The sequence below is a fragment of the Myotis nattereri genome (genome assembly GCF_964212035.1).
Source record: "Myotis nattereri genome assembly, chromosome: 8".
In the NCBI taxonomy this organism is placed as follows: Eukaryota; Metazoa; Chordata; class Mammalia; order Chiroptera; family Vespertilionidae; genus Myotis; species Myotis nattereri.
Window position 1 is genome coordinate 33470564 of NC_138083.1, and position 17121 is coordinate 33487684.

Sequence of the window (17121 nt, forward strand, 5' to 3'; positions counted from 1 at the left end):
GTAATGAATATAATCAGAAGAGCAATGAAATGAAATAGGTGTTTATGAAAAGGAACAAACTGGAGATATGAATGATGAAAAGCATAGCTGTTTACATGTCATCTTTGCACTGTACATTAATGTTGTAATGAACCCCAGTAGAGAGTAGCACAGTAATTTGGAAGTGCTGGATAGAAAATGCTAGATTGCAATTCTAGATAAAAACAAGGAAATGGGATAGAGAGTATTTGTGTGGGTGTGTGTGTACATGTTAAGAAATGTGAGGAACAGACCAAGAAATTCCAAAATCCATGTAATAACAGTGCTGGGCAGGCCATGTCTTTTAATATAAAAGCCCTGGCCAGTGTGGCTTAGTTGGTTGGGCATTGTCCCATCCACCAAGAGGTTGCCAGTTTGATTCCTGGTCAGGGCACATGTCCAGGTTGCAGGCTCCATCCCCGTGGGGGTGTGCAGGAATCAGCCAATCAATGTTTCTCTCTCCCACTTCTTTCCTCTCTCTAAAATCAATAAAAACATATATAAAATAAATAACCTTATAGAGTGTACAAGGAATAAAAAGACAGAATGGACTGGAATAAATATTAAAGGAACCAAAGAAAAGAGAAAAATGTAAAGATATGAAAAATGAGTGCTCTAATTGGAGGTGCCCTCTAAAAGTCTGGAAAGAAAAAAAACAAAAATAAATAGAATTGGCTTCCAATTCCACAAAGATTGAGTAGCCCGCTTCTCCCAGGTTCTCCCTGTTACATCTAAAAAATTCGAGACTTACTGTAACAGGGTGGAGGTAAGGTGGACTGTCAATACTGCTCAGGACTTGCACTATTACATGGGGCTGAGATCCCTGGTTTTCCTGAATGCCCCACATATATACCCAAGGCGGGTGCTGCAAACTATTCCAGCCTAGAACAGAAAAAGGTGTCCCTTTCTGTGCATGTTGTCCTAAGAGACTTTGGCAAAAGAGCTAATATTTATATAATCAAAGCCCAGAAGGAGTGGAGAGAGAAAGTCGGACTGTTGTAATATTTGAAGAAATACTCCCAAGTGTGGCAAAAGATACCGTAATAACTTACAGAGTCAAGAGGCTGGGTAAACCTCAAATGGGATAATCTAAAAGAAATCCTTGCCACGACAAATTTATTATAACATTTATATTAAAAGACATGGCCTGCCCGGCCGGTGTTGCTCAATGGTTGAGTGTAGACCCATGAACCAAGAGATTCCCCATTTGATTCCCTGTCAGGGCACATGCCCGGGTTGTGGGCTCAATTCCCAGTAGAGGGCGTGCAGGAGGCAGCTGATGGATGTTTCTCTGTCATTGATGTTTCTACCTCTCTATTCTTCTTCCTTCCTCTTTCTCTAAAGAAAAAAACACACAACATACTTAAAAAAAAAGAGAGAGACATGGACCCTAGAGTAATTAAACCATCTTGACAGAGAAGAATAAAGTGGGAGGTATCTGTCTATCCAATATCAACGCTTAGGTACAGTATGCAAGGCAGTGTGGTATTAGTAGTGATAAATATATATCAGTAAAATAAATGAGCCTATAAATGGACCATAAAATTATGCTCAACTGATTTTTGACAAGGTCCAAAGTAAATTAAAGGAGGGACCCTTGTGCTGATGAAGCCATTTTGAATCTCCAGTGTGGTGGTGAATATATGAACCAACACATGTGACAAAATTGTATGGAACTACAAACACACACACTATCACAACACACACATACACAAATTATAACCAGTAAAACTGGGGAATTAGAATAAGATTGATGGGATGTATCAATGTTAATATCCTGGTTGTTATTAGTGTAATATAGATTTGTAAGGTATTACCACTGGGAATCACAAGATAAAAGGTACACAGGATCGCTCTAAGTTATTTCTTACAATTATATGTGAATCTACAATTATTTCATCTAAATAAGCCCCCCCTTGGTTGATTCTTTTTTTAAAAATTTTCTTTATTGATAAAGGTATTACATATGTGTCCTAATCCCCCCTTCCCCAGCCCCCCACCCCGCTCATGCCCTCACCCCCCTGGTGTCTGTGTCCATTGGTTAGGCTTATATGCATGCATGCAAGTTCTTTGGTTGATCTCTCCCCCTTACCCCCACCCCCCCTACCTTCCCTCTGAGGTTTGATGGTCTGATCAATGCTTCTCTGTCTCTGGATTTGTTTTTGTTCATCAGTTATATTGTTCATTGTCTTCCACAAATGAGTGAGATCATGTGATATTTATCTTTCTCTGACTGACTTTAAATAAGTTTTTAACTTGATTAATGAAAGGTTCAGGGTTGGGCCAGGGTCACACAGCACAGACTCAAGGCTCAGTGTAATCAAAATGGTAATTTATTCCAGGCACCTGGGTGCAGGTGGTCTGACTGGAGAAAGAGCCAGCGGCGAGCTGGGGAGGGAGCAGGCTTTTTATGCTCAGGGAGAGCTGCAGATGGGGCTTCGGCTTGTCACACATATCAGGGCCATAGTTTTACAGCCTTGCCCTTTGTCCTCCTGCTGGCGCCAGACATCCTTTGTCAGGGGGCTGTGCAGGGCTTATGGTCTTCAGGAATTTCTGTAAAATAACCACTCAAGGGCAGCATGTTTGTGCAAGGCTTAGGCTAGCAGAACGAGCTTTCCCTTTGACATTTGTTAGATTTTCTAAGGCTCAAGCCTTGTTCTCCAGTTAACCCTTTCAATTAAAACTATTAGCTGATAGAAATCGGCAATATGTTCAAAGAATTAAAATAATGACCATGTGGGCTTTGTTGTGTGTTGAAATACAGTTAAATATTTGAAAATCATAAATATTGGCCACCACTTTCACTCCATGGAGCATGCTCTGTCTCTCTGCAACTTTGAGTTGGAAAATGCCATCCCTTCTCCAAGACCCATCGGATGTGGACTTTGGGTCCCTTACCTGCCTCATTTAGTCTGTCATCTCCTCGGTAAAATGGGGCTGATTATAGTGCCTACCTCAGGATTGTGAAGAATGCTAGTCATGCTCAATACGGTGCAGAGCACAGTGAATGGCGAGTGCAGCCCTGGCCGGTTTGGCTCAGTGGATAGAGTGTTGGCATGCGGACCGAAGGGTCTCTGGTTCGATTCCGATCAAGGGCACATGCCTGGGTCTCAGGCTCAATCCCCACTAGGGGGTGTGCAGGATGCGGCCGGTCCGTGATTCTCTCTCATCGATGATATTTCTCTCTCCCTCCCTCTCCCTTCCTCTCTGAAATCAATAATTTAAAAAAGGAATAAAAATAAAGACCTGAGTGCATGTCATTGCTCACACTTCACCCTTCACCCAGCAAGCATTTTTTTCAAATGGCTATTGCCATGGCTCTAGGCTCCAGAGGGCTTGAGGTCATTAGAATAGGTACGGCCGCTGCCCTCGGGAGCCTGCATTAGATCAGATGCTGTTTACATAACCTGTTTAATAGCTTGGGAGGTTAAGTGCTTTATATGAGATCACATAAGTGAGGGCTATTGTTTGCAGTCCTAATCCTCTTTTTCTTCTTTCTTTCATAATTAAGAAATTATTGGGGGTTTCAGAACAAGTCACCCCAAGATGTTTCTCTGTGGTGTGAAGATTGTTTGAGCTAAAGACTTTAGTTGCAGGCTCAAGAAAAGCTTGTGCCTTCCCTTAAAAGGCACGGGTTTTTTGGAAGAAGCTGAATTAGGTGCCTGGCCCAGAATAAGCAATTAGAGATAACATCTTTTGGCCTATCTATAAGGCAGGGCAGATTCTACTTACTAAATATCCGCTGTTCTTCCCCTTTGAAGCGCCTCATCGCTAGCTCCGAATGTCATGTATATTCATGTTCCCTTTCTATCTCTGTACCTCTGTGCATGAGGAGGGAGCTGGGGGCGGGGTGGGGGGTGGTGAGGGAGAGGTTGTCTCTGACTCTCATGTATGCAGGGTTCCCATATATATGTATGTATTAAATTTGGTTATTTTCTCTTGCTAATAGGCCTCATATCTATTTGGTTATTAGACCAGTCAGAAGAACCTTGAGGGCAGAGGACATTTTCTTCCTCCTCCACATAAGCTCTAAGGAAAGGGAATAGATGTTTAATCACTTTGTTTCCCACTCACTCCCCAGTTCTTCGCAATCATCTGCCATCTCCTAAGTAAATTAAAGCACTTTCCTCCCCCTTAATATTTGATAATGTCAACTCCCCAATTTTATAAATCTCACTTGTGTAACGTTCTGTATTCCTTTTCTATCCTTCACTGCCTCCCCTTCATACTCCTCGCTAGTGCAGAATCTCCTCAAGTCTGATGTGTCTTCTCCCTCATGACTGGATCTTTGCTACCTTATCCCCTTCCTGGGCTTTCGGTATCAACAGCACAGCAATGGCTTCAAATCTTGATCTCTGTGCCCATCCTGTCCTATGCCCTGCATTTACTACTAACTCCAGCGATCTCCAAAAAACACAGGGTTTTCCCACAAATTCTAAGCAAATTAATTATCTTTCACCCCAAAACATTTTTTCTCTGGTCTCTCATCAGAATGATTTCATGAAATTTCCATCATCCAGATTCAAAGCTCAGAGCCCTCTCTTTGTCTCTGTCCACCAGTGCTCCTTTCACCCCTGGCCCCCTTCCAGTTACAGATAAAATACTGACTCCAGCCTGTAGAGTGTTAATGCATGATAGATACTTAATAAATACTAAGCCATTTAAGTGAGCTGCTTAAAATAAGTTCCTGGTTCCTTGCTGACCATGAAATAAACTTGATTTTGCCTGAAGATGCAAGCAGACTCCAATTTACCTTGCTTTTTGTTGTTGTTAATCCTCATCTGAGAATATTTTTTCCATTGTTTTTTTTTTTTTTTTTTTTGAGAGAGAGAGAGAGAGAGAGAGAGAGAGAGAGAGAGAGAGAGAAACATCGATGTGAGAGAGACACATTAATTGGTTGCCTCCCACACATGCCCCAACTGGGGCTGAGAGTCGAACCTGCAACCCAGTTACATGCCCTTGACCAGGAATCAAACCCATGACTCTTTGGTCCATGGGTGACGCTCTAATCTCTGAGCCAAAACAGCCAGGGTTCCAAAATTTAATTAATTAATTAAAAAAAAAATACCGCCCTAGCTGGTTTGGCTCAGTGGATAGAGAGTCGGCCTGCGGATTAAAGGGTCCCAGGTTTGATTCCAGTCAAGAGCACATGCCCTGCCCTAACCGGTTTGGCTCAGTGGATAGAGCGTCGGCCTGCGGACTCAAGGGTCCCAGGTTCAATTCCGGTCAAGGGCATGTACCTTGGTTGCGGGCACATCCCCAGTGAGGGGTGTGCAGGAGGCAGCTGATCGGTGTTTCTCTCTCATCGATGTTTCTAACTCTATCCCTCTCCCTTCCTCTCTGTAAAAAAATCAATAAAATGTGTTTAAAAAACAAAACAAACAAACAAAAAAGAGAGCACATGCCCAGGTTGTGGGCTCAACCCCCAGTTGGGGGAGTGCGGGAGGCAGCGAATTGATGATTCTCTCTCATCATTGATGTTTCTATCTCTCTATCCCTCTCCCTTCCTCTCTGAAATCAATAAAAATATATTTTTAAAAAATATCAGCCACCAAATTATCAGGCTAAGAAAAAAAATCATATGATCGTATTATAAATAACATTTCAATAAGTTCCATAAGCATTCATAATCTTAAAAAAACTCTCAGAAAACCAAGAATGGAGGGAAACTTTCTCAACTTAATAAAAAAAATCATCTACAAAAAACTTCCAGCTAACTTAATGGTAAAAGAATGAATACTTTACTTCTAAGATAAAAAGCACAAGGACATTCACTCTCACCGCTCTTATGTAACGTATTTGGAAAATAATACCTCGCATAAAAAGACAAGGAAATGAAGTAAAAAGCATACAGGTTGGAAAAGAAGGAAAAAATCTGTCTCCATTTGCAGCTGACGTGTTAGTCTGCATAGAAATGACCAAGGCATCTACAAAAAACCTTTTGGAACTAAAAACATGAGTTAAGCAAGGTCCAGGCTACAAGATCAACACATAAAAATGAATTGTATTGCTCTATACTAGTAAGGATATGTGGATATTAAAATTAAAGTTAAAAATACTTAGGTATAAATAGGAAAACCACTTTAGGTCTTATACTCCAAAAACTAAAAAAATCACAAAACACCGATGAAAGAAATTTTATTTATTTTTTAAAGAAATTAAATGAGGTGACATAGACACACATGTTCATTCCTCGAAAGACTCAACATAGTAAAGAAGTCATTTCTTCCTAAACTAATATGCAGGTTTAACTTCATTGCTATCATAATCCTAGCAAGATCTTTTGTACAATATACAAGATCATCTTACAATTTTTCTTGAAAGACAAGGCTACAACAATTTTTAAAAAGAAGAATAAAGCAGGAAAAATTGCTACACTATCTCAAGATATTATGCAGCTCTAGTAATCAAAAGTATATGATATTGACAGCAGAATAGGCACATAATCAATGGAACAGAGTAGAGAACCAAGTACAGCCAAGTAATTTTTGACAGACGTGCCAAAGTAATTCAATGGAGGAAGAATAGCGCTTTCAACAAATGGTTACTGCAAAAAGCAGATATCCACTGTTAAAGGAAAATCCATCTCAAACCAAGTTTTATACCTTATCCAGTAATTAATACAAAACGGAGTGGGGCAATCAAGTGGGAAGGAGGATACTCTGCTGGATGTCGTGAGCTATTGGTCTGAAACAAATGGGATGTTTACATAGCATTCTGCGATCATTGAATATCTATGGTGCCACCATCAGAAAGGCCCCATCTAGGGTTAAGGAGGACTTTCTTTGGGAATTACTGCTTTCCAACAGACCCCTCATGTCCTCAGAATTACAACTCATTTCATAAGGCCTCAATTTCTTCTTCCAGTTTCTAGAACAGAGCATTATTTTGTCATGCACACTCAATGGTGCAAGTTAATGGTCTGGTGTTCTGCGTGGCATAGCATTCTGCCCATCTCTGATTCGTCACCCATGATAGACCAGTAAAGGTGACCACTTAGATTCCCAGCTGTCTAAAATGTTTTGGGCTCCTCAGCATACAGAGCTTCCTCTCTTTCAGAAGCCATGAATCTCCTGATGCTGTCCTTCGTTCTATGTGGGTTACTAACTTCAGTGACCAAAGGTAATGGAACCTTAGAATGCAAGGATGAAGGAACGAGGATGAGTTATTGACATTGAGCTCCTACGTGTTACCAAGGGGGAAAAGGGCCCACTGGAAAAGTCTTGGGCCAATAAAGAGTAGCGCAAAACGCTCTTATTATGGCAGCTCCATATCCCTACTCTCTAAGAATTTGTTAGAGGCACCTATCAAGCTGGGTGTCTTCTGAAACATTTCTCCAAAGGCACACATTTTCTCAATCTTCTCATCAGCCTTGTATGTCTCTCTATGTAACTAACCAGTGTTAACTCAGCCTCACTTCACTTCTGTTTGAATGATTTCATTGTTGTACCTGTTTCATTGTTGTGTCCTACTAGTTAAACTCTTACTACCATCTTGAATTCTCTTTTCTCATGAAAGTATCTTCACAGGAGTCTTTTATTTTTATGTTCTGAGATATGGCGAACAAGTTCATCACACTGTTTGTAGATTCTGCAGAGCTGTCATAAATTTGAGTTATAAGGGGGATAAATTAAGACAGAGATAAAGACTAATATGAAAGACCAATGGCGAGCTTCTATGATATTAGATAAAAATGAATGAGTTTGTTCCTCTTTTGAATAATGCTACTACTGAAAATTATCTATTATACTTGCACGTGTTAAAAAGTGTCAAGCAATTGATAAGTTTATATAAGTTTAAGGAAAAGTACCATACTTCCATAGAACAACAGTTCTTCAGTCTTCCCTTCAGAATTTCTGAATCAGTCATTCTAACCAGTTATATATAGTAGCAGGTGCAAGTGTATATATACATCTTCAAGGAGACAGCATGTGATGGCTTTGTAAAGAAACTTTTTATCAAGCGAAGAAATAAATATATGCATACTATATACACACATATGTAAATATATGTATGATATGTATCTCTTAGATTTAAAAAAATCCAGTTCATATGAGCCATGTGGATTCTTCTGCAATGTGCTAGCAGTATGTCTTAGAGACTTCTTATCAATATATAGACTGACTTTATTATTATTAACACATCCATACATAGAGCTTAAGGGGTGTGTGTGGATGAATTTCCTTACTTCATTTAATTCATCCACTGCTGCTGGGAAACCAGTTTTTAATTAGCAAACAATTCAGTAAGAAAGCTTTGTAAATAAAAGTCTTTTATTCATGACTATACACACAAATACACACACACACATGCACACAAGATTGTCAAACAACCCACAAGTGGGCTGCATTACTTTTTACTTTTATCACAAGTGTGTGTCAGCTTCTCACATACTCATTATTACATTTTTCATCAGATTATTTCAACGATTTCATTTTGAAGTATGAAAATAACTTTTTTTTGGTTTAAATTTATCACACTTTAACTATAAATGAGTTTGAACATCTATCCCTTTGGGAGTTTTGAACTCTTTTTTATTGATTTTAAGAATTCTTTATATACTAAAAAAATGGGTTCTTTTAAAGTTTGGAGATATTTTGCTTAGAAAGGTTTTCACTTCCATGAAATGGACATAAAAATTCTCATGATCTTATAACTTAATTCATATGGCAACATATTGATTTAGTAAGTGAGGTAAAGATTAATATCTATACTCAATTCTGATTAAGAGTTATTTTCTGACATTTTGTAAAGTTTTGAAATATTAAAGAAGTAAAAATAAGACTTTGCTCTATTGCTTTCCCTCAGATTCCTTGGATACCAGGCGAAGAAAAATGTGTAGTCTACCTTGTAATTTTCTATTACATCATTAGTATTTTCTCATATAGTAAATATTTTTCAAAAACTGAATTTTCAGTGATTGCATAACATTTTATGGAATGGATACTCTGAAGTTATTTATCCAGTTTCATAATTGGGCATTTATGTCCTTATTGTTTTTGCTAATAAATGTACTTATATTTCACATGTAAGTACATTCCATATAACTATTCTTAGATATACCATTCAACATAAAATTCCTCAAAATGAACCTGATTCCTATCTGCTTAGTGTTTGTTGTCAATTTCTGCATATTACAAATTTTTAAAATAAAGGAAAACATTTAAATGTATAATTTTTTTCATTTCTTTGACTATGGAGAAGTCAAACTTAAAATATATATTTATTGTGTATTTTAATTTTTCTATAAATTATGTGGTCTGCCTCTTTTTCCCTTTTATTTTTGGGGTAGTTTTTATTCCTGTTAATTTACAGATTTTCCATTATAGGTTCCATTTTAAAACTTAATTATTTGATGTGTTTGACTTCATTATTGTGTGTTTTCAAATGAGATAGCATCTCATGGTTTCATAAAGAAACTTTTTACCAAACCAAGTTGTCCATCAACGGGCTGCTGTCAATAGCTATAAGTCAATGCTGTCTGATTTATATTTGGCATGTTTTAGAGAGAATTCACACATAGGATAATGTTTTGGCTAGGTGGCTTATGTGTCTGAAATAATACAGTTGTTATTCACATATTTCAGTTTTACGGTTTTGAGATATTGGTGACAGAAGCCACAATATCTGGACAACAGATGATTCTAGATTGAGGAGTTTTGCAAAAATGACTCCTGTCATTTTTATTTATTTATTTTTAATTTTTATTATTTTAAAAAATTTCTTTATTGATTAAGTTATTACATATGTGTCCTTATTCCCACATTACCTCCCTATCCCCCCACTCATGCCTTCACCCCCCTGTTGTCTGTGTCCATTGGTTAGGCCTATCCTGTCATTATTTTTAAAAAATACATTAAGTTATAGATTGCTCCCGGTTGTGGTTATTGCATTGCTTAAGCTATATTCTTGAAATTATCTTCGATATTTTTAGCTGTGGCATTCGTATCTATCAAAAAGTCTGTTACATCTACCTGCAAATTATATCCAGAACCAACGAACTTCACCACCTCCACTGCTACCACTCTAATTCAAGTTACTGTCATGTCTCACTGTTACTGCGATAGCTTCCTCTCAGGTCTCTGTCCTATCCTTGGCTCGTGCAGTCTGCTGTCAGGATGGCATAGAGCATGGTCTACTCACCCTGGAAGTCAGATTATTTATATTTTCTGTTCAAAACCCTGCAGTGGCTCCCCCACTACTTCCCTCAGAGCAGTAACCAGGGTTCTTATGGGCCCACCTGGCCCTCCCTGATCTGGTCCTTAGGGCGCCTCTCACCTCATCTCTCCTATGCCAGTCCCCGCTCACTTTGCCAGCGCCACCCTGGACCCTCAGAGTTCGGTTTGTTTCTTCTGGTTCGAATGCGCTTGCCCCAGGTATCGGTGTGGCTAGTTCCCTGACCTCTTTCACGTCACCGTTTCATTGTCACCTTCTTTCAGTCCTATGCTAACTGCTGTTTAAGAAATTGCAATCTGGCCCCATATTGCAAACAGACTCCACTTAAATCTGTTCGCTCTTATTTCTGCAAACCACTTATCACCTTCTCACATACAAGATAACTTACTTGTGTGTGTTTTTTATTGTCTGTATTCCCCTAAGTTACATGTGATTTTGTCTGTTTAGTTCACAAATGTACCTCAAGTGTCTAGAATTGAGTCTGCACCATAGTTAGGGGCTCAAAACTGTGTTGAATGAGGGATTATGCCCTAAATTTTAACGTTGGAGGGAATGGTTAAAAAAGAGCAATGAGTAATGCGAGTAAGAAACAATGTTGATAAAAACTTGACAGACCAAGATGATTTAAAGAGTTTAGGGGAGATGAACTGAGAAACTTCTGATTTCAAGTATGGGTACCCTGGAGGAAAAGAAACGATAATCTCTGTAGAAGTGAGGAATGGAGAAGCAATGATAGATTTTTGTTTTCGATGAAGCAAGTGAAATGTCTACATTTTTAAATTTTTATTTTTCAATTACAGTTTACATTCAATATTTTATATTAGTTTCATGTGTACAGTGTAGTGGTTAAACAATTATATAATTTTCAAAGAGTTCCTCCCCATATTTCCAGCACCCACTTGGTAACATCAGACTCATAGATACAGAGAATAGACTGCTGGCTGCCAGATGGGAGGGGGGTTGGAGAGTTGAGTAAAAAAGGTGAAGCGATTAAGAACTGTAAATTGATAGTTACAAAATAGTCATGGGGATATAAAGCACAGCATAAGGAATATAGACAATCCTATTGTAATCTACATTTTAAACTTACAGAAAATTCTATCATGAACCAAGTAAATTTGGGCCAGTAAAATAATAAGGGAATGAATCATTGGAGAAGTGAAATAAAGCCAACGTATTTCAGAGGAGGCAATAGAATCCAAATTATTTTGAGCTTTATAAATGCCAACCCAAGAAAGGTGCTTTACATACATGAACAAATTAAATCCAAAAGAGGTTGTTTTGAGAATTACTTGCTCTTCCTCATATATACCAGCCTTCCTCCATCATAGAATCTTTGCTCTAGCTGCTTCCTTTGCCTAGAATACACCGACCTTGGTACTTTTCAGGGAATTTGTCATGCAGTTTTCTTGATAAATGATCATACAATAGACCGACGAGTTTCCTTTAGATTAATATATACACCCCACAACTGAATTATCACGCTGCTGAAAAATCTTCCTATATTTCTCTTGTAAGCTCATCTTCCCCTAGACAGCTTTTTAAAAAAGGATTTTTAAAAAATATATATTTTTATTGATTTCAGAGAGGAAGGGAGAGAGATATAGAAACATCAATGATGAGAGAAAACCATTGATTGGCTGCCTCCTGCACGTCCCCTACTGGGGATCGAGCCCACAACCGGGGCATGTGCCCTTGACCAGAATCGAACCCAGGACCCTTTAGTCCACAGGCTGATCCTCTGTCCACTGAGCCAAACTGGCTAGGGCTTTTAAAAAATTTTTAATTTATTTTTAGAGAGAGGAAGGGAGAGGGAGAGAAACATCCATCAGCTGCTTCCTGCATGCTTCCTACCAGGGATCAAGAGCCCACAACCAGGACATGTGCCCTGATTGGAATCGAACGGACCTTTTGGTGCCTGGGACGATGCCCAACCAGCTGAGCCACACTGGCCAGGGCGGTAGACAACTATTTTGTACTGACCGCTCCTTCATTTTACTCTCCTGCTCCACTCCTCTGCGTCACTCTCTGTCTCAGCTTATGACCATACCCCACACTTCGTGATTTAAAAAATTCAAATAGAACTTTTTGTTTTTATCACTGCCAACATTCATACCAGTAGGCCTTTGCATCCGTCTTGTCTTTCCCCCTTCACAGGCTGAGGAAGTGTGCCTTCTCCATCTCAGCCACTCTGCTGTATGTTATTGTAATCTTTGTCAACTTGTCATGGTTATGCCCTTCTGTTGTCTCATTTCCCTCTTGCATTAATCTCTCCCTCTCTACTTGTTTCTTCTTAATTGTTTGCAAACATGCTGTTATTTCCCATTCTTTTTAAAAAATATTTTTTATTGATTTTAGAGAGGCAGCAAAAGGGGGAGAAAGAAAGAAACATCAGTGATGAGAGAACATCATTGATTGGCTGCCTCCTGCACGCCCCCTACTGGGGAATTGAGCCTGCAACCTAGGCGTGTGCCCTCACCTGGAATAGGTCCATGCTCAGCCACTGAGCTATGCAGGCCAGGCTGTTTCCCATTCTTAAAAACAAAGGCAAAAAAATCCACCCTTAGTCCCGTATTGTCCACCAAGAACTTATCTGTTTCTCTGCTCTTCCTTTTAGCTAAACTTAAGTTTTGTCACCAGGTGCTACTTCCACTTCTTTTATTGACATTTCAACCAGCTTCACTTTCGTTTCTTTTCTTCCTACCACTCTGAAACTACTCTTGTCGAAGTTCCCTGAGACACTCATCAAGTGAAATGCAATGGACATTTCAACCCTTATCTTACCCCCTCAGCAATAATTGCCTACAAATGTCAACTCATTTCTTTAAGAAACATTTCCCTCTCTTGCATAATCTAGTCATCTCTGATACAACCTTCGTGGTATCCTTTCGGTATTTTCCATTTATACGTGCACCAGCTGGAGCTGCACTGGCAGAATCCCCGCAGCATGGTTGATTGCTTGGGAAAGATCCCTGTTCAGGGCAATCCAGAAGTGACAGGGAGTTATCAGCTCCCTCTGGGCTCATCTATCAACTGTTGGCTGGCAGGTCAGTAGGTAAATATTCCTGCTCATTTGACCTCCAAGAAGGATTACTCTGATGCTTGTTTCGTACACTGGCTGCCATAGTTCCCCATGGGGTTGTGCTTTAGTGAACCACAGTGATAGCTAACTGTGTAACTCACGTCTTTTGGCTTTATTATTCCCTAACTTCCCCATTTCAAATTGATTTTGGGGGGTGGCGAATGCCTCTTAACGTAATTATTGTACTCATTCTTCCCCCCAGCCAGTTCTGCTTTGGGGGGAACTAATCTAATCTCTAGTGTTTCATTCTCCTGATTTGCTTTGATTTATCTGGTTGTTTCCTTTTGAGTTTTCCTCTTTTCTGAGCTCTCAATATTGATACTCACCAGAATTTAATTAGGTCCCCCTTTACCTCAGATTATTCCAACTTAATATACTTTATCTGTTACTGTAGTTTCTAATACTGTCCATAAGCAATGATTCCAAAATTTACATCTGGAGTCCAAACTTTTCTACTGAGATCTTACAGGTATATACCACTGCCTTGTCGACATTAGCTATATTACGCTGTTTGCCCCAAAGCAAATACTTGAGCCCACCTTTTTCTCTTCCCTCCAAATCTTGTTCTTTCCTCAGTGTACTATTCTGTTAGTGGCAAATATCACTAATCTCCCCATCTCAGTTCAGAAATGTAGTGATGCACTCTGATTTCTCCAGCTTCCTCTGACCTTGTATCCAAACAACCAAAGTCTTAAATTTGTCTTCTTTCCACTACTCTCATAGCCCCATTATGTCTTACCTGGCCAAAGCCTCTATCATATATCTCCCGAATTCTATTCTTCCCTTTCTCTAATATAATTTTCACATGAAATCCCAACTAATTGTCTAAATCATAAAGTAAATTAGCTCACATTATGTTTTGAAATAAACAAAAATGCTTAATAGTGGCCTAAAGTGACTGAGGAGAAGGCATTACTATTTCAAGCTCATTTCATCTTGGGATCCTTTGCTCTTTATACATTACTAGAGGCCCAGTGCACGAATTCGTGCACGGGTGGGGCCCCTCAAGTGGCTGTGGGATTGGGCCGAAACCGGCTCTCTGACATTTTCTGAGGGGTCCTGGATTGTGAGAGGGTGCAGGCCGGGCCGAGGGACCCCACCAGTACACGATTGGGGGCAATGAGGGACTGTGGGAGGGTTCCAGGGCATGTCCGGCCCATCTCCCTTAGTCCTGATCAGGGCCGATTGGGGCCGGCCAGGGAGGGACACGGGAGGTTGGCCAGCTAGGGAGGGACTGCAGGAGGGCTCCAGGGTGGGTCTGGCCCCTCTCGCCCACCCCCGATTGGCCAGACCCCAGAAGCAAGCTAACCTACCAGTCAGAGCATCTGCCCCCTGGTGGTCAGTGCACATCATAGCAACTGGTTGACCAGTCAACTATCTGACCCCTAGTGGTCAGTGCATGTCATAGCGAGCAGTTGGGCAGTCTTAGCATATCATTAGCATATTACACTTTGATTGGTTGAATAGTCAACCGGTCACCGGACAACTGGACACTTAGCATATTAGGCGTTTATTATATAGGATACTTCAGACTGATCAGCCTTCTCCAAATACCTTAAAGACACTATGCAGTTTCTCAACACAGGGACTAAACATTTGCTGGTCCTTTCCTGAAGTAATCTTTGCCTCTAATGTACCTTGCTGGCTCCTTTTATCCTTCTTGCCTTCTTGTTTTAAATACCAGCTCTTATAATGCCTACCCTCTCTGTCTCTTCCTCCTCCTTCTCCTTCCTGTCTCTCCTCCCCCAATTTCCTTGATTCCTTAGTGGCATATTTTTAATGGCAACACTTTATCATGTTGTTGAGCTAAAAACTTGACCTACTTATTTACTCCTTGCAGCTGGCTGGGGAGTCAAGCAATGCTGGAAGAATAATGTAGGACACTGCAGAAGACGATGTTTAGATACTGAAAGGTACAAAATTCTTTGTATGAACAAGCAAAATTGTTGCATTCCCATAAACTTCGAGGAATACACTGAAAAGCCACTACTCCCTACAGATTTTCCCACCAATGTTACTGGGGATGTTTTTCCTGCTTCCCCTGGAACTCAGCCCGATGATGCGGTAACATTTAACCCAGGTGAAGGAAGCTCAGTAAGGGTGACCAGAACTTCCATGAAGACATCTACACCGGCTTTGGCACCTACTACTACTACTGCACCTACTACTGCTAAGAGAAATGGTGGTGCAACTAACTAACATTTCCTCCTGGGTATGGGACACTAGAGATAACTATTAGGAATAATATCCAGGAAGCCACTTCTACTTACCTTATTTCACTGGGGACAGTTCTGTTGGGGATTGGATGACATGGAGACCGACATCATGCTACTGCCAAGACAAGAGCCAAGCTAGTTACCTTACAATTAGAAATGTGGAAAGAGAAGTATATAACAGGTATTCTCTTTACTGGGCTTAAATTCTTGGTCTTTTTCACATGTATTAAAATATATGGTCTAATATTTGGCCTCAAGTGAACATTTGTGTGTCTATGAATTTTCCCTTGTCCCCTCACCCCAAATGAAGGCCACAATGTGGAGCTGCCTTTTTGGTCGAGATGAAGATTTTGATTTTAATGATGCATGACCTACCACTATCATATATGAAAGAATCTATGAAGGCACATAAAAAGTTCCAGACCAGTCTTCCCAATTCTTCCACCTTTTATTATGAGCTCTGACTTAAATTCCTGTCTGAATCATGAGATCAAATTTTGTTTAAGGCTTCAACTAGGAACTCACCCAGCTAGAGTTAGAAACTATCTAATTCAGCACAAACACCGATTTAACTAGATAGAGATGACAGTGGGACTTACCTTGGGAGCACAACATATAAAATGAAAAGCTATATCACAAGGTCTACTTATCTTTCCAATGTCCTTTCCTTTCAAAAGTCCACTACCAGCTGCAGTGATCTCATAGCATGCCTCTCCAGATCTTCATTTGGTCTGTGAATACTGATTCGGTGTAGGGTACCTATGTTTGTGTGCCTGTGTACATGCGAGTGCTGATTATATGACAATTAATGGGTCAGCAGGCTTGCTCTCTGATATCACAGAGAAGGTAATAATTGTAAAGTTGATTAACTATTAACCTGTTGGGCTAAGGCTGAGGTGCTTCTAAGAACCAGAGTCTCAGATACCTAAATGTTTCAAAATCAAAATTCTTTTTATTTTTGTGTAGATCAAGCTGCCAGTAACCATGGCTGTCGTTTGGACATTAGCTCTCGGGATGCCGATCTTTCAGTAGACCTCATATTTCAATGGATCTCAGACCTCCCGTTAGGTAGACAAACCATCCAAGTGTGCCTGGGACTGAGAATCTTTCCAGATCCTGGAAATTAGAGGACCCAACTCAAGACAGTCATCAGCAAACTGGGACAAATTACCTTCCAAATGTACCTCAGCCTAAATTGCTCATCTCCATTTCTTTGTGTAGCTGACACCTCATCACATGGGTCACAGGTCAATTCTTCACAGAGGCATTCTTTCACCATAAAAACCTCCCCAGACCACCAGTCTACCTTGTAAAGTTGATTAATTATTCTTTTTCCTTATATTTGCCTCAAATGTGATATCCTTAGAAATAATCCTTGGCCATGAGACCACTCCTTACCATAAGTTGTATTATTTTCTTCCTATCACTTAAACTCTTGGAAATTATTTTGCATATTTTTTTGCTCTCCTTCTGAATTACTGAGTTATTTATTTATTTATGGCCAATCATAACTGCCATAATGTACATATAGTCCTGATCCCTTAATCTTGCTCATGGCTGTGTCCCAAGCTGCTAGACGAGTGCCTTGTACACAGTAAAGGCTCAATAAAAATTTGAAAACATGTTCAT

At 39.8% G+C, this 17121-nt stretch overlaps 1 protein-coding gene across 1 annotated transcript; it reads left to right on the forward strand.

The window, feature by feature from the left end:
- Positions 1-7082: 7082 nt before the first annotated feature.
- On the forward strand, positions 7083-16524 carry DEFB125 (defensin beta 125; the record flags this gene model as incomplete). Its single annotated transcript, XM_081097711.1, has 3 exons — positions 7083-7140; positions 15117-15340; positions 16459-16524. 3 exons carry the CDS (start codon positions 7083-7085, stop codon positions 16522-16524), a joined length of 348 nt encoding a protein of 115 aa, XP_080953837.1.
- Between the last annotated feature and the right edge of the window lie 597 nt (positions 16525-17121).